Raw genomic sequence first — 24119 nt, 5'->3', positions numbered from 1 at the left:
CACACAATGGAACTGCCTGACGATGCATTTCTCAGGATGTATCCCTGTTGTTAAGCTGAATCTGTTTTTCCCAGTGCCCCTTGGGGCTGGAGCCAAGCATATGACCAGGCTCAGCCAATCAGATGTTTCCTCTCTGTATTAGTCCATGTTCACACTGCAGTGAAGATTCTACCTGAAACTGGGTAATTTATAAAGGAAAGAGGTTTAATTGACTCACGGTTCCACGTGGCTGGGGAGGCCTCTGGAAACTTACCATCATGGCCAAAGGCGAAGGGGAAGCAAGGCACGTGTTAGTCTCACATGTGGCAGGAGAGAGAGAGAGCATGGCAGGGAAGTGCCAGACACTTGTGATACAACCAGAACTCATGAGTGACGACTCATGAGAGAAACTGCCCCCCTGATCCAATCACCTCCCACCAGGCTCCTCCCTTGACGTGGGATTACAATGTGAGATGAGATTTGGGTGGGGACAAAGAGCCATACCATATCACACCCAGACCATGCCATAGGGACAAGTGACTCAGGAAGGGGGACAGTGAAAAATGCATCCTGGTAGAGGGGACAACAGCAACACAGAGTCTTGTGGGCATCAGGGAGGTGGTGGCATCCTCTCCACATTCGGGAGCCCGCGGTTCCCTTTGTGATCTCGCAGTTGCTGAAGTGGTTTCTCCAGCCCACCCAGTGACTCTGAGCCACCCAGTGTCCCATCAATCAATTCCTTTCTTCCTAAATTCACCAGAATTGTTCCCAGTGTTTGTGTCACAGTTTTATTGAACAAGGGAGCCTCGTAGGGTGTAATCAGAAAACAATTCTTTCTCCCCACTGTCTTTTCAAACCTGTTCGGTGAGGGGGGTTCTCCTCTGACCTTGGATGAAATTGATGGTAGGTTTCTTGGTTTTTCTGGTCCATCCAAGATAATAAAAATCCCTTGGGTAACTTTCAGTCACACAAATCCAATTTCAGTAATTACAACATCTAACTCTCAAAACAGTTGAGACTCCAGATGGCATTTGAAGTTAAAACTGCTCCCTTGCCCCATCCCAGACCTGCCCACATGGGAAGCCTACAAGGCACGTGGGAGCTTGGCGGGTTTCTCCTCCCCGCCCCTGCCTCATGCTTCTACCTTTCCTCCCCTTCACTAGGCTCCTCGGCACCTCCAAGTTTGGGACAGTAGGGTGAGGGCTTGGCGTCGGGCGTCAGAGCAGGAGAGGTCACTAGTTGTCTTAGTCGGTGTGCGTTGCTATAAAGGAACATCTGAGGCTGGGGAATTTATAAAGAAAATGGGCTTATTTGGTTCACGATTCTGCTGGCTGGAAGACTGGGCATCTAGTGAAAGCCTCGGGCTGCTTCCACTCGTGGCAGAAGGTGAACAGAGCTGGCGTGAGATCACACGCAGAGATCATGTGGAGACAGAGGAAGCAAGAGAGACACGGGAGGCCCAGGCTCTTTTTAACAACCAGCTCTCATGAGAAATAATGGAGTGAAACTCCCTCGCCTCTGTAGGAGGGCATTAATCTATTCATGAGGGACCCAACCTATGGCCAGAACACTTCCCATTAGGCCCCGCCTCCAACACTGATCCAAACTGTAGCACTAGCATCACTTGGCACCAGCTCACCCTCCTTCAGGTGGATGCTCCATGAGAGTCTCTGGTCCCCGTCCTCACCGCTAGCTGCACCTCAGTGCAGGCAAACTCTTCCTCAGCTTCATTTTCTTGGACCCGATCTAAGTAACTCAGACCAGCTTCTGAAACATTCACACACCCTTTGATGCTACAGAATCCAGCAGAATGGGCCATTTGCTGGCACGCACCTCTTCTTGTCCTATGCTCCAAGCAACAAGCAGGCATCTCCAGCCACAGCCTCTCACTACTTGCTTCCCCAGGGGCTTGGCCCCCACCCAGTCCACAGGGCCCCCTTCCAAATTATTCCCAGGCCCCATGTCCAGGTCTCCCAGCAGTCTCAGTGAAGCCCCTCTCGCTAGGCATAAGGCAGAGGGGTGGTGCGCCGGACTCTGTGATCATTCTCTCCTTAGAAATGTTCTCTCTGGCTGGGCATAGTGGCTCACCCCTGTAAGCCCAGCACTTTGGGAGGCCGAGGCAGGAGGATCACTTGAGGCCAGGAGTTCAAGAACAGCCTGGGAAACACAGGCCGTTTAAATTTTTTGTCTGTACAAAAAAAATTTAAAAATCAGCTGGGCATGGTGATATGTACCTGTAGTCCCAGCTACTCAGGAAGACTGCTTGAGCCTGGGAGGTTGAGGCTGCAGTGAGCCATGATCTCACCACCGCATTCCAGCCTGGGTGACAGAGTGAAATTCTGTCTCTAAAAAAGAAAAAAAAAAAAGAAATGTTCTCTCTATTTGGCCTTCAGTTAGCAGCCAGGAGTGGAGGATGGGCAAGAGTTGCACAGTTGGTTTGAGGTCGCCTCCTTTGCACGTCCTTTATTTTGGAATGTCTGACTCATGGGCACAATCTCCCTCTTTTCTCAGATCCCCGAGGGGCTGACAAGTCTCTTCCTTGGAGCTAACCCCGGGTGATGAGGGCATAGAGGACCCAGGGACGCCCCGCCCCATTCCTGCTACCTCACCAGCATCTGATTTCTTTTTCCCTGGACTTGTGAAGTCTTTATCTAGACTTGGAGGAGGAGATGCGGGGAAAGGGAAAAGGAAAGGACAGCCTCATTAGGTCGACAGATGGTTTAGGTCTCGCAGTTCCCCCAGCGGGCATCTGGGGCAGCTGGTTCTAAGCGGAGGAGAGGCTGCCATGGGGAATCTGACCCTGAGGCCACCTGCACTCCCCTAACCCTCAGCTGAGCTGGGAGTTCAGGGAGCAGGACATGAAAGGAAGTTGAGCGGCCTCAACTTGGGGTGAAGGCTCAGAGCTTTGGATGATACCCTACGTGTCAGTGGTGGGAGAGCAGCCCTGGGGCTTGGTGGCAAGACAGTGGGCTCTGGACTACCAGACCTGGGCTTGAATCTCATTTCTGCCATTGACTGGCTGGATGATAGTTTCGGTTATCTATTTCTGCATAACAAATACCCCAAATCTTATTGCTTAAAAGAGTAATCGGCCAGGCATGGTGACTCACGCATGTAATCCCAGCACTTTGGGAGGCCGAGGTGGGTGAATCACAAGGTCAGGAGTTCAAGACCAGTCTGGTCAACGTGGTGAAACCCCGTCTCTACTGAAAATACAAAAAACTAGCTGAGCATGGTGGTGGGCACCTGTAATTCCAGCTACTCAGGAGGCTGAGGAAGGAGAATCGCTTGAACCCAGGAGGCGGAGGTTGCAGTGAGCCGAGACCGTGCCACTGCACTCCAGCCTGAGCAGCAGTGTGAGACTCCATCTCAAAAAAAAAAAAGAGTAATTATGTGCTCAAGATTTTATAGTTTGGAAGGGCTGAGCAGGGAGGATTTGTTTGTGCCCCGTGTGTCATTATCCGAGCTGTCTTTAGGGAGGCAAGAAGATCTACTTCAACCATAGCGTCCTATCAGTTCCGAGCTCAGCTGGGACTGTCAGCTGAGAGCCTCAACTCTCCTCCAGATAGTCCTCTCCTCTTTCCTGCTTGGGCTTCCCCGCAACATGGAGGCTGGGTCCCAAAAGGGAGGAGGCAGACACTGTCAAGCCTACTTAATGCCTGGGCTCTGAGGTCCCAGGACATCATTTCCCCTGCATTCTATTGGCCAGAGAAGTTGTGGGCCCATCCTAGATTCAAGATGAGGGGACATAAGCACCACCTCTTGAGGGGAGAAGTGCCGTGTGTGTATAGGGAGGGCAAGATTGTCTGCAGCTGTCTTTGGATACTAGCTACCACAGCAAGCATGAGCAAGTTATTCAGTCTCTCCAAGTCTCAGTTTCCTACTCCATAAACTGGAAATAATAATATCTATCTCACGTGGTTGTTGATAGCATTAAAGAAGTTCTCAGTGGCGCTCACAACAGTCGGAAGCGTGTGTCTGTACAGCCCACGGCTCAAAAGAATTCACTCTCACTTAGACAATCCTGAGCAAACACACCATCCAGACGATGGTGGAAAACTTCTCCCACCACAAGTCCTTTCAGCACCTGCTGCTGCCACCTCCTCTATCTCTGCTCCCTCCCTGCCTCTAGTATACTCACCCGCAAAATCCCCTCAGCCTTTTCTCCTCTTCTTCCTGTGAGTCACCCTGGAGATGCAGCAAGTACAGAGGAATCTGGTCTTGGCTCTGGGCAGGGGGTTTAGGCAGTGGGTCTCCCAGGTTGGGACCCATTGCCCCCTCCTAGAGAACAATGCTCGCATTGCCCTCTGCTCCTGACCCGAAGCCCCCCACACCAGCTCCCACTAACTGGAAGCCAGTGCTGTAAACCTACAGCTCCCATGTGCTCCATGAGAGTCTCTGGTCCCCGTCCTCACCACTAGCTGCACCTCAATGCAGGTGAACTCCCCCAGCTTCATTTTCTTGTATGCTTCAGGAGGACTCCCCTTTGTGATAGAGGTAGGGAAAAGGAGAAGGCTTCTAAGAGGAGGCCACTCCCAGCTCCAGCCCCAGCCCCAGCCTCAGCCTGGGCAGCCACATCCGCTGCAGTTTCAGCGCACAGCAGCCACGGTGAGCCTGGGCGCCCATCTGCAGGCTCCCAGCCCAGGCCCTGACCATGCAGTTTCGGTGGGAAGCGGGGGGCAGGGCTTACCCGTCCTGGGGTAGTCCCCAGGCCTCTCTGGATTCAGACAATTAGAAGCAGTAGCTGCAGCAATCAGATGGAGCACTGTGTAATTTGGGAAATGGGGCAGCTCTAGCTGGTCTGGGAAGCAAAAGCCCTTTCTTTCTATTTTAAAATATAAAACTTGATTTTTCTAGGCGTTCAGAAATGCCTGGTTCATGGGGGCCCGGGGCAGGCCTGGGCTGCCTAGAGAGCTGTGGCGATGGGGGGCCTTACAGCAGGAGGGTGGGAGGGGATGTAATGCGTCCTATCTCAGGAGTGCCCCTTTCTCCGGGCAACATGGAGGGCATCCTAGCCCCTGACCACCCAGGGGGCAGCCACCTCCCAGGCCTGCAATCCCGGGTTGAGACCCAGGCCCACCCAGGTTGTTTCTCCCTTAGGTGACCCCTCCCATGCAGAGCTGTCCCTGAGCTCCTGATTCTGGTCCACTGTTACTGGGGAGACTGCTGTCCCCAGGCCTCCCCAGGCCAGGCTGTGCTGAGCAGAGGCTGTGCCTCCAAACCCAGGAAGGCTTCCAGTTGGATCGCTTCTGACTTTGTCTTCTTGTTGTTGCTGCTGGTAATAAAACTCACATTTACCAGAATTGGGACAAACAGAATGGAAAGAACAGCATTTCGGTGACTGGTGCCAAGTCCCAGGGTTTTAGTAGCCCCACTTGGGCAGCCAAGAGCCTGGGAAATTAGATGCCCTGGCTCAGGAGGCCTGCATTCACCAGTTTCACACATGGTCCCCCCTCTTTGGGGTCTCGGGTGCACGGCAGGTGCAAACACCCCACACCATGTGCCCCGAGGCTGGGAATCGTGAAGACACCCCCCACCACTTCCACTTCCGTTTCTGCACAGAGAAGGTGTTGTCACAGTTTTCCAAACTGTTAAGAGAATTTCTTTTGTGCATGACATTGTTCAGCTCACCCAGGCTGCAGACTGGGGCGGAACCAAAACAGAAGTGAGTAAGGAGAAGTGAGTCAGTCGTGCATTCAACACATATTCTTGAGCCCTGTTATGTCCTGGGCCCTGTTGGGGACTGGGGACAGAGAGGAGCAGCATGCTGGCCCTGTCCTCTAGGAGCTCACAGACCTGGTATCCCCGAGATGGGCCAGACTCTCCTGCCTCTTTGTCTGGGTAGACCTGATGTCTAGACCGAGACATAAAAAGAGCTTTTGGAGCATTGCTGCGGAGCCTGCAGGGTGGTGGGCCCTGGGCTGTGTGCTGGGCATGGAAAGGTGAACAAGAAACGGACCCTACTCTCGCGGGGCTGATGGTCTAGTCGGGTAGAAGAAGAAACTGGAAGTTATTGGACGGTGTGCTAAGTGTTGGGATGCGGGAATTCCAGGGCACTGTGGGGACAGGTATGCCCAGACCAACCAAGCAAACAAGGGGACCTATGTGTTTGATTCATATTAAATGTCATGCTAGGCCGGGCGTGGTGGCTCATGCCTGTAATCCCAGAACTTTGGGAGTCCGAGATGGGTGGATCACAAGGTCAAGAGTTCAAGACCAGCCTGGCCAAGATGGTGAAACCCTGTCTATACTAAAAATACAAAAAATTAGCTGGGTGTGGTGCTAGACACCTGTAATCCCAGCTACTCGGGAGGCCGAGGCAGTGAATTGCTTGAACCTGGGAGGCGGAGGTTGCAGTGAGCTGAGATGGAGCCACTGCACTCCAGCCTGGGTGACAGAGTGAGACCCCATTTCAAAATAAATAAATAAATAAATGTCATACTGTGTCACAAAGGCCAATGACTTCACAGTTTTTTTGACCTTGGCAATGTTCCCGTCAGACTGCAGAAGACTTGACTATTCCTATTCAGGTAGATGATGACTGGCCCCATAAACAGCCACTGAGAGTCACCCTCTCCCTCCCCAGCCCTGAAGGCCAAGAAATGGGACTGAGCTCCTTGGATTTATGACCTTCTGGCTCCTGCAGAGAGAGGAGGGCTGGGGCTTGACCAGGACATGGTAAGCTAGGCAGACTCCTGCACGGTGTAGGCTTGAGGCCACATTCCTCGTCCCTCTCTGGCTGGGGGCTGGGGCTGGGTGGACATGGTTCCTCCGTGATGTTCTGCCACCCAGCAGCTTGCCACCCTCTCCAGGTCCTTTGGCAAAATTTCAAACCACGCTGATTGACCTTGGAGCTCCACCCACATCCACACCCTTGGCTGTGTCAGAAACTCTCCACTACAGGCAAGAAAACAAGGGAACTGGGGTTTATGACTTCTGTTCAGCTTCATTAAATATTTGCTGAGCAACTTTTAGAGGAGCTTTCTGGATTCCACAGAGGGGACTAACTAATTCCACCTTTTCCTTTTAGCAGGGGCTAAGGACTGTCCTTGGATCTCACCAGGACAGCTGACCTTCCCTCCACCCAGTGACTGCTCCAGTCTGATCGTTCCTGGCCACCTGATAATCTCTTTGTGCAAACACCAGGAAGCTCTAGTTAGAGGCGTGGACACCAGGTGTTCTTGAGGAGGACAGTGGTGACTCAGTTTTATCTGACCCCATGCTCTCAAGTTCCTTTTCTGCGAGACACTTCTTATGTGCTACTTTGGACCCTCTCATTTATCTGTGGGCCATTGGCCACTGGCCCCAGCCACATCTGAGACCACCAACTCTGCATGGACTCAGACAGGCGCCACCCAGGCACACCCAGCAGCCCCTGCCTCAGGTCCCAGCTAGGCACCCCTTAGGCCTGCCTGGACACTAGGATGGGAGACACTGTATCCATCCATCCATGACCAGCAAGTAGAGGCAATTAATACCCTTCAGGCGACCCAACGCAAGCTGGGAGCCTGTGCACAAATTATTCTCCCTTTCTCCGCAAAGGATTGTGCTGAGAAACATTTGTACAGCTTCCCGGAGGATGGTCCCTGGGATCGAGCAAGCAGTTATGTTTGTTACCAAGCCGTGGCCAGCTCCATAACACACCCTGGAGTTGGCGCCACTTCCTTCCCAGCTACACTCCCCTTTCTCTCACGCCTGCTCCCTGGGGTCACCTCCCTACCAAAGGAGGGGCACAGGAACCTTTGTTTCCCAGTCTGCTTTCCAAGAAACCCAAAGCAAGCCACTCTGAGTTCCTTCCAGAGCTCCACTTCCAGTTCACAGGATCCTCTTAGTACCACAGTCAGCGCCCAACATGCCTCTGAGATGGGCGTGTGATCCCGGCTGGCCAGTCAGCGCCTTATTCCTCTGGCCACAGAACTTGGCTCAGGAACTGACATGTGACCAATCTGAATTTTCCCTGGGGACTGATACGTGGACACCAGGGACCTCATGCACCAGTAGGGTCGCTGCCTTCCTTCTCTGCGAGAGGTGATTCTGTCTCATCCAATCAAGACTTGAGTGGACTCCAGCTTCCCAGAAAGCCTTTCTCCATCATCCCAGCCCCACAGGATCTTACCTGCTTCACTGGTAACAGCCAGAATCCTCAGCACAACTGCTACCACCAGGTACTGCCTTGCTCCTTTACACTGCAGTTAGGTTGTTTGTTATGCAGCTGGTTATGTGTATTCCTATTTCTACTATGCACACATGGTGCTACCTGGCTAATTACAGTGGATTCATTGCCCAGATGAGGCAGGCAGGTGCTTCAATATATGGAGAGGCCAGGTATCCAATATAAGGAACCACATTATCCCAGTTTGCCTGGAACTTTCCAAGCTTTGACACTGAATAGCCTTGGACTCCCTCAGTCCTGGACAGACTGGGACATTTGGTCACCTTGTTCAACGAGCAGGAGCAGGAGGAGAGTGCTGTCTAGGAGAAGCCTCCTTTTATTTATTTCCCTTCTGAGACAGGGTCTCGCTCTGTCACCCAGGATGGGGTCCAGTGGCAGGATCACAGCTCATTGCAGCCTCAACCTCCTGAGCTCAAGCAATCCTCCCACCTCAGCCCCCCAAGTAGCTGGGATGACAAGCACACCACCACACCCTGTTATTATTATTATTATTTTTTAATAGAGACAAGGTCTCATTACATTGCCCAGGCTGGTCTCACACTCCTGAGCTCACGCAATCCTACCCACCTTGGCCTCCCAAAATGCTTACAGGTGTGAGTCACTGCACCTGGCGAGGAGGCCTCTTTTTAAAGTAAAGGACATAGACTGCACAGATTCAGCCCAAACTCCATCTATTTATCTATTTAATTGAGCTCCTACAGTTTATTGAGCTTCTACTATGTGTCTGACACTCTGCTAAGTTTTGAAGATCCAGAGCTGAACAAGACCTAGTCCCTTCCCTGAAGAGTTTATAGTTCAGAGCAGGCATTAGGGAAATTTTTTGCAACGGGCTAGATCACAGGTGTTTTCAGTTTTACAAACCATACAGTCTCTGTCATAACTACCCTGGTCTGCCATAGCTCCAAAGCAGCCACTGCAGACAGTGTGAATGGACATGACTGTCCCCATGAGACTTGAAGGGCAGCAGCCTCCTAGCACAGAGGTGGAGAAAAACACACAAAGTCTCAGAGCACCTGCCAGGCCCCTGCTGAAGGTAGCAGCTCCAGGCGGCCCCACAGGCAGCATCTCACATCTCCTCCGCCGTGGTTGATTGGACCAGAGAGGAGCACGTGATTCACAGGTAGCCCATCCTCAGGCTGCCAGTGATGGACACGGGTGGAGAGGCCAGCAGAGATAGTGGCCGCCAGCTGGGACAATGGTGGTAGGAGACAGAGATCGAAAGGCAGGAAGGATGGAGCAGAGCCAATAGACTTCCCTACCCTCGAGCCCTTCCAAACCTGAGCTGTGTTCCAGGCCCCATGGGGCCCTCCAAGGAGGTCTCGCTGTGAGCCTGTCCTGGGGATCTGGGCTGCCTTGCACAGAGCTGAGAGTCCTGTCTTCTTTATTTCCATGTACATCCTTCAACAAAACAGCTTTTGTTTCCTTCTTTCTTGTTTAACAATTCAGTAATTTTTAGAAAATTTATAAAGTTGTGCAACCATCATTGTCACCCAGCTTCCATAATAAACCCGAATGAGTTCCCTGCACCCAAGAGACCCTCACTCACCCCAGTTCCTTGTGGAAAGTTAGGGTGCCATGGGATCACAGAGGAAGGACACCCAACTGGGGCCAGGGGCTCAGAGAAGCCTTCCCAGCGAGACCCAAGGACAGTCAGAGAATTCCTGGGGTGATGTGGGGAAGGGGGACCCCCATCACCTCTTTGACCTTTAGTGGGCAGCAAGGGCCAACATCTGACCAGATGCCTCCTGTGGCAGGCATGGTGTAGGCAGAAAACTTTGTCAGATGCCGATGAATCGAGCAGCTTTCCTGTTTCCTCCATACCCTGCATGCCCTCCTGTGGCAGCCTCAGTCCACCCGGTGTCCTTAGACAGGGCCTTGCAGGCCAGGGCACACTGCAGGAAAGGGAAGAATCTGCACGTGGCTCCCTGGGGCTGTCGATGATGGGCTTTGCTGCCTGCACCACCTGAGTTTTCATCCAAGAAAACACCCTAACCTGGTATTTCCCAAGGAATTCAAGTGAGATTGTCAAAAGGGCTTACACCCCTGTTCTAAGACTGTGGAAGAGGTCTGGCCATACAATCTCCCTCTCCCTTTCCCCCTCCACCCCCAGGAAAGAATTTCCAAGCACCCATACCCAGGGCCTCTGTCTTCCCGCTCCCCTCTCCCATCTCCCCATAAGGAGCCTTTCTCTTGCTGAAGCAGGAAACTTCATTTTGCTAACAGGAAGATTCTTTGTTCCCTGCAAGAGAAACCAGCTCCAGCTAATTCAAGCAAATAGAAGGCTCTTCGCAGGGATGTGGAGCAGCTCACAGTTGCAAAGAGGTTGCTGAGCAACGTGCACTGCCTGGAGGTGACTCCAGCAGCCCTGGGCTTCCCTGGGCTCCCCTCCTGGGAGAGAGAAACTGACAGCACAGTTTGGTGCAAGGGTCCCTGGCCTTGGTCCTTTGGATCACTCAGTGACAGGGAACAGGAGCCAGTCTGCTTCCCTATCCCATTAGAAGGATCTGGATTTGCTCCGTTCACCCAGACCTGGGTTTCACCAGGAACTAGGGGTGTACATCATCTATGCCCAAACCCAGGGCAACCCTGAGTATATGGCATCTCCCACTGGGCCATTAAGAAGATGCGCATACAAAAGAGATCGTTTTTCCAAGTGAGAAGATCCAGCTTGAATATACAAACTATTAGGGGTGTGCGTGTAATTGTTTAAATATCTCCTGTAGGAGTTAATGCATTTGGTTTTAAAGACATCTTTTAATTCCACAGAAGGTAACTCCTTTCCACTTTCACATTTCATGGAACATTTTTTCATCTCAACCTGTCACCAGCATCTTGAGTGTCTGTCTCCTCATCACCCCTGAGCCACGGTTTGAGTCACCAGTGACTTTCAGGGCACATCACCTCCCTCTCTCTCAGTTACAGAGATTCAGCACTTTTTAAATCCCCACATGATGCTATCACTGGAAATTTTATCTGCCATAAGTGCCCCTTCTCATAATGTTGAGGGGCTTAAAGTTGTTATTTGAACCTTAAGAGAAATATGAGAATCTTCTTAACTGGTGATTGGGGCACACTAGGCACCCCGGCATTATCATCAATCCTACCAGAGGGCTCCTGCACACAGCCAGGTATAAGGGGCTTGGAGCAAGCCCCTGGCTGTCTGTTATCATTAGCTGGTGCTATCGGGCCAGGACCCAGTGTCTTCGAGCCTCCAGTTGCTTCCTGGTCTGAAGTGAGGGCTGGGACAGTGGTGATAGCTGTCAATCACCAGGTATTTATCAGCTCTGCTCTGCACCCAGCCTGTGCCAGGCACTCAGGGTGGATGGGAGCCATGAGCCCTTGCTGTGAGAGATGATTAAGAAGGAGCATTTCTACTTAGGACACCAGTGCAAGGGAGGACCAAATGAGGTGTAACAGACAAGGAGAGAATAAGCCTGTTCTCGACCAGGTGCAATTGAGTAGTGGAAGCCAGTGGGTGGGCTTGTGCCAGCCTCTATTGGGGAGCAGATGGGTCACCCCTTGATGGCTCTGGGTCTTTGAAGAGCTCTGAGGGGATTTTGGAGTGGGGACAGTGGGCCAGGACACAGAGACCCAGAGTGGGGGTTAGCATGGGGTGCCATGCAAAAATCACTTACAAGGCCATCAGAGAGCTGGTGCTGCTCATGCCCCCACGAGCCTCAGCTTCCATGTCTGTACAACAGTTCCCTTCAAGCCAAGGTCTTGTTACAGACCTGTTTCTAGCCCCAACTCCTCCAGCTTCATGGGGTCACCCCCCTTTATAAATCTCCAAGCAGAAGGGCTTATGATTTTATCCCACATTCTGTGGGAACCCTAGCATCTCCCATCATAGTCCTGGAAACTGCTAAATTCTTCTCTGAGCCCTGAGTCCTACAGGAACTGCCCTCCACGTGTATCTGAGCCCACAGGGAGCACCTTCCCCCTTCCTTTCTCCAATAAAGGACAACTGACTCCGGGGAGAACTGGTGGGCGACTTCCCTGAAGGCCAAGGGTAATGGAGATGGATGATAAAGAACAGCAACCGGAAACACCCCCCAGCCCCATCCTGCCAAGAGAGTGCTCCTTCCCTTGTGCCACCCCCTCACCCGGTTTGGTTGGTTCCAGATGCAGTGCAGCCTTGGGAAGTCGGTGCTGGACCCCACCTGTGCAGCCTATTTGCTGCAATTTCAGAGTCATTGGAGATACAGTATTTATAAAAGCGTTTCTCTCTTGGTTTGAACTACAGCTTTGCTCGCAGTTTCAATGTATATAGTCCTTGGAAGAACAACCCTGGCCAAGAAGTTATACCAGAGGCAACTGACCCTTAAGAGCAGGTGATGAACAGCAGGAGGAGATAGCTGCGAGCCGGAAGAAGGGTGGTAGTTACAGTGGTGGGGACAGGGGATGCCACAGGAGGGGATTAGGAATTGGGAAAACGAATTCACAATCGTGTCAAAGGCAGAATCTGCTGGGAGTGGTTGGGCCTTGGAGATGCTTGACGGGGTGACAATTAGACGACCCCAAGTACTTTCATAAGAACTTTTATAACATAAGGTTAAGGAGCCGGGTGCAGTGGTTCACGCCTGTAGTCCCAGCATCTTGGGAGGCCGAGGTGGGAGGATCACTCCAGCCCAGGAGTTTGAGCCCAGCCTGGCCAGCAGGGTGAAACTCCATCTCTACTAAAAATACAAAAAATTAGCCGGGCATGGTGGCAGGTGACTGTAGTCCCAGCTACTCGGGAGGCTGAGGCACGAGAATCACTTGAACCTGAGAGGTGGAGGTTGCCATGAGCAGAGATCACACCACTGCTCTCCAACCTGGGCAACAGAGCAAGTCTCTGTCTCAAAAACAAAACAAAAACAAAAATAAAAACAAAACCATAAAAGTAGGTAAGGTCATCCTCTGATATTGGAACTTACTACATAGATACATGCCAGGAGGGAGTAATAGTAATAAAATATCATATAAGACGATGATGGTGAAACTGGTATGACCTACTTCACCAACTTAGATTACAAAAATGGTCACATTTCTTTTATTGCCTCATTTATTTTTCCCTATGTGTCTTTTAGGCAGAAGACTTGCCCCCAAATTATTCAAAGACCCCAGGGACCTCCTCGGTCCAAAAGGGAGGTCACCTTTGCTTCCTCACACCTGAGGGAGGAGAGCCAGGGTTCCATCAGCCTCTGCTGCTGTTTCTCCAAGCTGTCACAAGGTGTCACTGTTGCAGCTTGGTGTCTCAAGGAGGGACGCTGCTGCCCCGGAGGCTGGGACGCCCTTGGTGGTTGAGGTTCAGGCTTAAGACTCTTTTTAGTTATCATTTCACACTCGGCCATCCCTTCCCAAAGCATGGCTCCTGGGGCAGGGTGGCTGGGTTTGAAGGGGTGTCCAGTATCAGCCACATTCCACTCTGGAATGATCACACTCAGTGTGATCAGCTGAGATCCCCCTTAACACAAGGTGATCTATTGTGGGGGCCTCATTGCTTGCCCCTGCCACTGCTTCTTGGATTGCCCTACAACTCCTAGACAGGTATCCCTGACTTTGCATCTCAGAGATTGGGTGTCTTTGCTTTCAGAGGGCCCTGGCACTCCACTTCCTATAGTGCGGCATACAAAGAGGGCCGGCCAGCTTCTCTAAGCCCCACCAACAAAGGTCCTGGCTCAGCCCAAACCCCAAGAGGAAGAGGATGGGACCCTGGGGGCTCACATTTGCATAACAAAGAGGGCACACAAGTGATCCTTCACCAGAGGAAGAACACCTGTGCCCAGGTTCCTTATGTCTCTGCCTAACCCAGAAGTTCTCAACCTGGGGATCAGAAGTAGAATTCAGGGGTGTCATGAACTTGTTGGGGGAAAACATTACATGCTATTTTCACTAATCACTAACTGAAGGTAGCATTTCCTTCCATTATGCACGTAGACATCACACCACAGTACGATAGATGGTGTGGTTCCTGGGACTTGTCACCAATAGACATCACAGATACTCTCATATCCCACTACAGTTGCCGCAGATAATTCAAAATAACTTCTCAGCTCATCATAAATTCAAAATTATGATAATCATTAAAGCCATCACTAGATCTTGTTATCCAGTGCCTAAAGAAACATATGTATTGCTACACTGGTGACTACATTTCCATATATCTGGTTTCCTCTCTAATTCCATGCATTTTACTTGATGCATGTGAAACCGCCCTTCTGGGGAAGGTCCACAGGCTTCCTCCTGATTGCAGGAGGATCGATGGCACAAGATGAATTAAGACCCCATGGCCTGCTGGGCGCGGTGGCTCATGCCTGTAATCCCAGCAGTTTGGGAGGCCAAGGCAGGTAGATTGCTTGAGCCCAGCAGTTCAAGACCAGCCCAGGCAACATAGTGAGACCCCGTCTTTACAAAAAATACAAAAATTAGCCAGGCATGGTGGTGTGCACCTACAGTCCCAGCTACTCAGGGGGCTGAAGCAGGGGGATCCCTTGAGCCCAGGAGGTTGAGGCTGCAGTGAGCTGCGATCATGCCACTGTACTCCCGCCTGGGGGACAGGAGTGAGATCTTCTCTTAAAACAAAACAAACAAATGAAAAAACAAAACAAAAGACCTAGTGCCAGAGCTTTCACCATTCTCAGAGGCTGCCTAAAGCCCTACCTGAAAAGGATGCTAGGTTTGTGAGTCTAAAGGTCAGCCGGGGAAGGTGCAGGGCTACTGTGGTTCCCAAGAAGAGCCCAGACAAGCATTCTGCTGAAGGAGCCTCAGACGTGAAGGTGCAAGAGCATTTAACACGGAGGGCTTGGGGCCTGCAGGAGTGAGCTGCGTGCCCAAGTGTCATTCGGATGCCTCTGTTGAAGGGCCCAGTCCTCGCTGGGCACCGTGGCTGTGACCAGTGTGGACTGAAACCCAGGGTTCTCTGCAAATAGTGCAGTCATCAAGGGATGCCCCAGCTAGGACCCGTGCAGGATCTTGGGAGCGGAAGGGATCCAGTGACAATGGAGCTGCAGCATCCTCCAGTAAACCTTGGTGAATTAGGGCAAGTTACGTTCAATTTGAAGAAATAAGAGAAGTGCGACTTCTACTCCAGGTCAGCGTAGAAGCCGTTCCTGTGAATTGAAGTGTCCCCCCCAAAATTCACACGCTGGAGCCCTAACTAGGCCCCAATGTAACTGTACCTGGAGACATGGCTTTTAGGAGGCAACTAAGGTAAAATGAAGTAAGGGTGAGGCCTGATCCCGTAGGATTAATGTCCTTAGCAGAAGAGACAGCAGAGGGTTTGTTTCCTCTCTCTCTGCCTCTTAGGACACAGTGAGGAGGTGGTCATCAGCAACCCAGGAAGAGCGGCCTCACCGGAAACTGACCCCGCCAGACCTCAATCTGAGACTTCCAGCCTCCAGAACTGTGAGACATAAATTCCTGTTGTTTAAGGCACCCAGTCTGCAGCGTTTTATTATGGCAGCTCAGGTAGACTGACAACATACTTGCCGTATGTGGATGTTTTTTGCAGTATAAAGTCCCAGGGAAGAAATATCAATAGCTCACAGATCTCTTAACCATCAATTTCATCCCACTTCGTTCATGTAATTGAAATAGTCCTGTCTTTGGGGTCATATACCCTTTAATAATACTCGGAGAATAATGACTTTGCTCCCCACTCTCCGTTAATGTGGGAAGTCCTATTTTCTGTGGGTTCCCCCCTCCAGGCATCTCTGGGTCTCATGCGCTGCTGTAAAGCTCACACTGATTCCTCTTGGTGAAAGTTGTGCCCTGGCTGCGACCTGAAGTCAGTACTGAAGGTTTAGGAAACTGAAGGAAATCCACAGCAAAGAGGCTGGTATCTATTGCCAAAGGGGGCCAAGCCCAGTGCCCAGTGCCCAGTAACGCCTGGCCCATCTTGGGGAGGGAGAGGTCTCTCCACCTACCTAATGCTGCCTGGAGACCCACCCCCACAAACATGTCCCACCCTGCGCCAGTCCTCTAGAGCCCTCCTTAACCACTCCAGGCCCCCTGGCCTCAAGGTTCTCCACTGCCCTCAGGGAAACCCCTCCACCCACTCCCAGAACTGTGCTTTGGCTGGAGGCTCACACAGCGATCACTGGGTCATTGGACATCAGTTTTCCCCAAGTCAGGGTCATTCCGTCTGAAATGCACTAGGCACTGACTTGGGGAATCAGCTATTTGGGAAATCTGGGTTTAGCCAGATCTAGTCAACTCTGGCACAACTTTTCTAAATTGTGTGTGGCCTCCACTGGCAAGCTGCTCTGAGACACCGCTTGAACGAGAAACGCACACGTGTGTATGCACTCTCATCTGCACGACACACAGCCCGAAGCCACCTACTGAGAAGAGAGTCTTCTCGGAGACATCTATCTGCACCCTAAGCAGCCTTTTCGTAACTGTGCTAGCCCTGGTAGAGATGCAGGTCCCCCTTGCAGGCAGCAGCTTTGTTACACTCACTCAGGCGTGGGCCTCCGGAATAAAGCTGCCATCAGAAGCCTCAAAGGTGAGCCAGAGCCGCGTCTGGCTTTGAAGTGACAGTGCTTCTGATCCTACCTCACGAGACTTCAAAGTGCAAAGGGCCACACTGCTGTCGTGACTCATGATTGAGGCACCATGTGGCCTTTTCTGCAACAGCTTTGCAAGGAGGGCATATCTTGCAGGCTCCTGGCCTGGGAGGGAGCACTCCCCGAAGTGGGGCAAAGGGACGTCTGTTTTGTCTTTCTACTTCAAGCTCCTGGAGTCCCTCTTGACCTGCTATCCACAGCCCCTCAAATGGCCGTTCACGGCTCTGTGCCCTGGGCTCACCAGAGAAGCCAGCTCTGGGCAGAAAAAAGCCAGTGGGGCCTGTGATGGTAGTTTCAGGGGAGTGCTCACCCCAGAAAAGGCACCTTTGGTGTGTCTTTGAGTCCTCTGTCCCCCCCGAGTGGTAAGGTTGTCAAGTGGTCCCTGCCAGCCTTTATTTGGCCCTGGTAAATCGCTGTCCACAGTACAACTGACCCTTGAGGACAGACGAAGGGTGGTCTGGCGTGGGCATCCCCACACAGCTCCTCCTCCTATGGGGATGTCCCCACCCCTACCTCTTGACTGTTCTGCACGCCAGCCTCTCCTCACACCCACACAGTGGGCTCTGCCCAATTTCTTTCCGCATTGGTCTATTAACCGAATCCTTTTTAACCTCTAGGAATCGCTACAACTGTTACCAGGCCTCAGTCATTTCAAGCACCTTTGCAATCTCCATCCCTTTGTGGTCACTTGCTACGAGGGTGTTATCTTACGCTTCCAGACATCTTTAGTATCCTGTGGCAGTTACATAGTATTAGTATCATGACTTTCAGCTTCCGAGGGTCCCCAGAGAGGTAACTCAAGAGGAATATAGTTGACAAATGCACCTTGTGAACTGACATTCTCCAAGTCAAATCCTCCCTGGGGGCCAAGGGGAGGTGGTCACTATCCCTAGGGGATGTGGCTTCGTAGTGGGTAGCTCCTAGCTTAGCAGGAGATGATTAGATGGAGCAAAGATGTCCCCCTTGGCCCTCAGCACCCAGGCAGTGATCAGCTGCGCTCAGGATTGTGGGGAACTCAGGACAGAGAGTGGCCCAGGCCAAAGCCTAGCAGTGCACAGCTTCCGGGAGCTCTCCACAGGCTAGCAAAATTCACAGTGAAGTGCAGAGAAGAACCCAGGAGAATCCACCCTGGGAAAGTCGGATTGCCACCACAGGAGGTCAGAGAAGGGAGGGAAGGGCCACCGTGGAGGACCTCTAGAGACTGGCCCTGTGTCTTCAGCCCCTCGGTTGCTCAGCAGGTCTCTCGTACTGGGCCCCCCACCCCTGTGAATGTGGAGGAGCCAGGGCCTGTGGAAGCAGCTGCAGTGTCACGGTGGCAGTGCGACAAGGTGGTGGTGGGACAAGGTGGCAGGCGCAGGGTGGGGTCGACTGCAGCCGAGTATGCGGGGTCTGTGCAGCCTGGCTGCTATCACAGAGAACCAAGCACCCGTGTGGATATGGGGGAGCGGCAACTAGACCCCAAAGGGTCTGGCTCCTGGTCACCTGGACAGGACCAGCTGTGCTCCTGAGCAGGGAGGGCCACTCCCTGCAGCCCCACACTTGGTGGCCAGGTGGCTGCTGAGGAGACCAAGATCATTGGGTGACCTGGCAGGGGCCATCTGGGGCCTGCTCTTCTCTGGGGCCAGAAAGCTTAGTCCAAGACAAGGTCACAAGGCATCACATGAATCTATTTATTTGGCGAATCAGATTAATCAAGTCATTTTTTCCAGTGCTAACCATCCGCCCCTCCGGTGCCGCTGGGCCCCACTGCTGACTATGGGCCAGCTTGGGTTGCAGCTATGTGGGTCCAAACTCTCGGCCCTCCTGCCGAGCAGCCGTAGTGGCCTGCAGAATGGACCTGTGCCCGGTTCCACAGACACGGGTCCCCACGGAGAAGAGGCCCTTCTTCCCACAGTGTTTTGGGATGGGTCGGGGTCCCCAGGGCACATCCACAGGTCCATAGTTGTCACATCACACTGAGACTGCTGATACCCTCCAAGGACCTTCCTCTTACAGTCATGCAGCTCCTGGGTCCTGGCTCCCCTCCCCGTCCCTCCCTACATGATCCGTTCCTCTCAGCTGTCTAGAGCCCTTTCTGTCACCTGGACAGAGTCATGCTGCACATAGATAAGAGTTTATGTTTGAACATCGCTGGGGATGATAGGTGGTTAGGTCCACCCACCCCTGTCTCTTAGGAAGCCCATCTGGCCCTAAGCACATTGGTAGACCCAAGTGCACATGAAGGGCATCACTCAACTCCACCAGGCAGGCTCCCAACTCCTCATGCAGAGAAAGAAGTGGGAGGAGGGTGGTCCCTAAATCCACCACCCGTGGACTCTGACCCGAACCAGCCCCAAATGCCCTATTGCGTGCGAAAGTCTGGCCTCCTCAGAGTATCACGGGTGGTGTCTCTGTCTAGGGTGGCCATGGGACAGGGCAGCCTGCAGGCAAGGAGAGGAGTGTCTGGGGCTTGGGGCAGCCAGGCAGCCTTACCTCTGGGTCTGCAGAGCCTGACTCTGGGGCTGTGGTTCCAGAGGCCCAGCCCGGGGGGCCTGAGCCTCCGATCCCTCTGGTCTGGTCTGGTCTGGTTACTCCTCCACATCCACTTCCACCCCTTCATTGACGCTCTCTTCCTCACCCTTCCCTCCATCCACCTAGGAGGAGGTGTACAGGGTGCCACTTGAGCACAGCAACAGCGGGAGCTGCTCCTGAGAAGGCAACTCCTGTCCGTCCATGGCTCTTAGGCCAGCCGGGAAAGGCTCTCAGGCAGGAAGCAGCTCAGCCAGGTTCCCCACCCACCCTGCACTCCCTGCAGGCTTCAAGCCTAGGGCCACTGCTCAGCGTCCCCTCCTTTTCCTCTTCCTCTTCCTCCTCCTCCTCCCCACAGGTCCAGGTTTATCCAAATGCTTCTTTTCTTCCCCTCAGGCCGCCACCCCTCCCAAGCCCTTCGGCCCCCACTGTGCCCAGATCCTACAAGTAGACCGCAGTTGCTTTTCCTCCTAAAGACCTTGCTCACATGAAGTCTCATCAGTTACTCCTCATCCCACTCGCTCTGTCATGCAAAACCACCCCACAATGGATCCTTCTCATCATTTCACTCTCCGGAGCAGCTGAGTCATTGGGAGGCTTCTGCTGTCACTTGCACTCCCCCTCCAGATCTGTTGAGAAGCCATCCAGGCGTGACTCAATTGTTTACAGTTCCCTGGGACCTGCAGGGACCCCCTCTTGCCTTCTTTCTCAAGGCCACACCCTTGTGCCTGGCTGCCTCATCTCCCTCCCAGCTGCCAGGGAGGGACGGCTCCATGGGCAGTGCCTCGGGTGCCAGCTGCCCAGCCAGGATGCAGGTGAGTAAGACAGCACCTCCTCCACCCTCCTATGGTGGAACCAAGGCAAGCCTGATTCTTTGCCATTGTTTTCAAGGAAGCTAGGTGTAATGAGCAACTTCCCAGTCTGTTCAGGATAGAAAGCAGGTCAGGAGTCTCTCTGCTCCCAGGCCGTCTCCCACTGCCTCTCTTCACCCTGGGCCAGCAGCAACACTCCATGCTATGGACAGCCTGATGGTGATGGGGGAGGGGCTGTGTGCTTCCAGCCCCGGGCCTGTCTTCTTCCTTCCCCAGGACTGTCCTTTCCCCTCCACCCTCATGGCTCTTGGATGTCATCGGCACCCCACTCAGTCACTCTGCAGTCTTCTCACGGGCACAGAAAGGTGTGGCTGGCTTCCTTCACCTTTCTGAGGCTCACTGGAAACTTGGGGTGATCCATGCTACTTGCCCAGCCCCAACACCACCCCCACTTGCTGTCATCTCAGTGAGGCTTTTGGCAACACAGCTCCAGAAGGGACTGGAAAATGCAAGTCTGATCCGTTCTGGGACACCCAAACTAAAAAGGGGCTTCATTCATCCCCACCACCCCGCCTCTGCCCAAGACACCCTCCCCCATAACTGACTCTCTTGGCTCCCTCCTCTACCTCCTCTCTCTTTCTCTCTCTTTCTTTCCAGAACCTCCCAGTCGAACAGGAAAATGGGGAGAGTTGGAAACAGCCTTGTTGACATGGTCTCATTCTGTTTCTCAATTCTTCTGCTCTATAGTTTTTGGACTTAGAAATCAGTAATTCACCTGGTTTGTGGGTTCTTCAGAGATCCCTGAGCACTGGGTGGTATATGTGGAGCTGTCTGGGCAGTGGAAAAAAGGTCTTTGGGGTATAATGAGCAAAGCTGGCACTCAATGGGCATCAAAGGGAAGCACATCCGTGAAGATGGTGCGGATCATCCCACCACATCAAAACCCTGGAACGTGATGTCCATTACCAGAATTCAGGGCCAGGGCTTTCTTCCCCTGAACAGGATGTCCTTCCATTAGCCCCGGGAGATCGTGGTGTCCTGCAGGACCAGCTGGACCCTGGAAGGCCGGTGGGCCCTGATGTTCATGCGGAATTCTTTGATGACAAAATAGTAGCAGAAAACATCCAGGCAGCAGTTGACGTTGGAGAAACACATGGACAATTGCAAGAAGAAGCTGATGCTCTGCTTGGCTCTGCACTCTACGATAAAGCCGTTTCTCACCAGGAACTGCAGGAAGAACCCCAGGTGGACTGGGAGGAAGGAGACCACGAAGACAGCCAGGCTGGCTGCGATGCTGTAGATGCAGGCTCTCTGCTGCACCCAGTCCTGGGTGTGGTCTCGGCGGCCCAGCAGGATGTGGATGCTCCTGGAGCAGCAGAAGCCCATGATGCCCGTGGGAAGGAGGAAGCCAAACACCTCCAGCGGGAATAAGACCTTGGCGCTCCAGGTATCATCAGACATGTTGTGGAAGCACGTGTATTTTTCCACTTTCCCGTGGAAACTATAGATAGGGATGCTCCCGGTCCACACCAGGACCCAGATGATGCAGCAGATCCCAAAGATCTTCCTGGGGGACCGGAGGTGGCTCACCAGGAGTGGGTACTGGATGGCCAACAACCGGTCCATGCTGATGAAGCAGATGGTGAAGACGCTTCCGTACATGCTGACGAAGTAAAGGCACTCCACCAGGGTGCACAGGGACGGGAAGGGGGACTGTACCTGGGACAGGACCATCTTGAAAGGGAGGGAGAGCACCAGCAGCAGGTCAAAGACCGCCAGGTTGATCATGTAGATGGAGGTGGCAGCGTAATCGGGCCACCTGTTCTTAAGGAAGGTGCTGAAGCCATGGATGGCCAACAGGTTGAGGAGCAGGCCCAGGACGAACGTGGGGATGTGGACTGCAAACTGTAGGGTTTTCATCAGCTCATTGACGCCGTCAAACAGGCAGTCCCCGCTGGTGTTTTGCTGACTCATGTTTCTTCCTACAACACTAACAGATCAGACGGGGCTGCTTTCACTCTCTTGAAGTGATGGATTCAAATGACTTTGTCAAGAATCACAAACACCTCCCCGGCATCACACAGCAATTCGTGCCCATTGAATCACAACTAGAACACAGAAAAGAAAAATTACCTTTAATCCTGCCGCCCAGATGCAACCACTGTTACTTTTTGTGTATATCATTCCAGACTCGCTTTCTCACTCCCTTTCTACCATACACACGTTTTTCTTTGACAGATATAGAACCCTGCTGTGCATGGACATCTGTCTTTTAAATCAGAACTCCTTTTGTTGAAAGAAATAACAGCATATACCCAGACCTAAACAGGCTGAAGCAAAGAGACAGTTTCACATAGTGGAAAACAGGAAAACTAGGGTAGGGCTGACTTCAGGAGCAGCTGGATCAGGGATTCAAATGCTGTTTCCAGGACTCAGCTCCTCTTGTCCCCTTTGTCCTCCCCCCACCCACTTTCCTGATGGGTGGACACAGTCAACCTGCAACCAGGGATGATTGACACCAGAGCGTTGCATTCCCCTGGACACAGTAGTTGGTTAGTTCATTGGTTCAGGGACAGACGTTTGACTCTCCAAGAAGCCATGATAATCAACACAACTTTTGCTTGGGTTTCCAGGCAGAGGGTTGGAGTCCCTTGTCAGGGATTCATAGTTGCCAAGATATAAGGTCTGCAGCTCCTGCAGCCTCTTGTACCCCAAAGAGAAAACCAGACAGAAAATGGAGAGATATGGGAGAAATGGCATTCCCAGAGGGAATGGAGCGGGGCCCTGAGTTCTCCACAGGGCAAGGAAAGGCCTTTAGTCCGGCAGAAAATTAGAAGTGGCCTCAGGGACAGGAGGACCAAGGCTGTAGGTGTGGTTGCACAGGGGTGTGGTCCGAGCGTGGTCAATTTGGGGTGAGGGGGTGAGTGCCATTGTGGGGTTCTGTATCAAGGTATGTAGCCCTGGAGCAGGACAAAACCAGGTGTTCAATCCAGGCATCCAGAACCAGGTTGCTAGAAAGAGGACTCAAATATGAACCAACTTCCACCCTCTCCCCACTTGCCCACCTCTGCCCACCTCCCTGTTCCCTCCTTTCTCACCCACTCTTCCCTCTCCCCACAAGTGAGGCCGTGCTGCTGGTGTACTTGACTTGGACTGGCCTTAGACATGGAATGTGCCACATTCACTAGAGCACAGGGGCATGGCATGGAAAGGACATTTATGCCTGGCGTCTTCCTTAACCACTTCGGCAGAAAGCAGCTGGGTGAGCAAGCGCAGCCAGGTCCTGCCGTGAGACCCGTCTTCCTGTGCCCCTCCCACCTTCCATGACTTCCTGGCTAGCAGGTGCTGAGATCCCAAGATATCGATGTACCAGGGAGGGAGACATCAGCACAGACTCCCACCAGTGAATCCCATGCTAGTGACCACTGCAGCTATTTATTTTTATTTTTATTTTTTTTGAGACAGAGTCTCACTCTGTCGCCCAGGCTGGAGTGCGGTGGCACAATCTTGGCTCACTGCAACCTCTGCCTCACCAGTTCAAGCGATTCTCCTGCCTCAGTCTCCTTCATAGCTGGGATTACAGGCATGAGCCACCACACTCACCACGCCTGGCTAATTTTTTGTATTTTTAGTAGAGATGAGGTTTCACCATGTTGACCAGGCTGGTCTTGAACTCCTGACCTCAGGTGATCCACCCACCTTGGCCTCCCAAAGTGCTGGGATTACAGGCGGGAGGCCCCGCACCTGTTCCTAAAACTTCTGTTATTAATTAAAGCTTCTGTTATTATTTTTCATAACTTTTTATTAATTTTAAAAGTATTCCATGCTCTCAATAAGATATTCAAGCAGAACAAAAGAACAAGCGTAGGAAAGTCAGCCTCCTTGTACCCTAAGGCCTCAACTGTCCTTTCCAAAGGCAGCATGCTTTACAGCTTCTTGCATATTCCTCCTAGACATTTTCTAAGTAGATACATATATGCAAATACATGCATGCATACATATACATGTATGACTTCTTTAAAATTTGGAAATAATATACCTACAGCCCCTGTCCCTTGCTTTTTCACTCAACGATGTTTCTTAGACATTGGTCTATAT

General features: G+C 52.4%; 1 protein-coding gene across 4 annotated transcripts in view; it reads right to left on the bottom strand.

The window, feature by feature from the left end:
- Positions 1 to 18357: 18357 nt before the first annotated feature.
- The window catches only part of GPR55 (G protein-coupled receptor 55), a 53499-nt gene continuing 47737 nt past the window's right edge, over positions 18358 to 24119 (bottom strand). For 3 of the 4 annotated variants that reach the window (XM_058437411.1, XM_032753932.2, XM_032753930.2), the window contains exon 2: positions 18358 to 22129. In XM_058437411.1, the coding sequence (XP_058293394.1) occupies positions 21036 to 21995 (960 nt within the window). In that variant the 5' untranslated portion in view covers positions 21996 to 22129 and the 3' untranslated portion in view covers positions 18358 to 21035. The remainder of the gene's footprint in view (positions 22130 to 24119) is intronic. The other variant, XM_058437421.1, reaches the window with a different exon arrangement.

The sequence above is a fragment of the Hylobates moloch genome, unplaced genomic scaffold, assembly GCF_009828535.3.
Source record: "Hylobates moloch isolate HMO894 unplaced genomic scaffold, HMol_V3 SCAFFOLD_1, whole genome shotgun sequence".
NCBI classification, from domain to species: Eukaryota; Metazoa; Chordata; class Mammalia; order Primates; family Hylobatidae; genus Hylobates; species Hylobates moloch.
The sequence above is the reverse complement of the archived record's forward strand: the minus strand, read 5'-3'. Positions and strand labels throughout refer to the sequence as shown.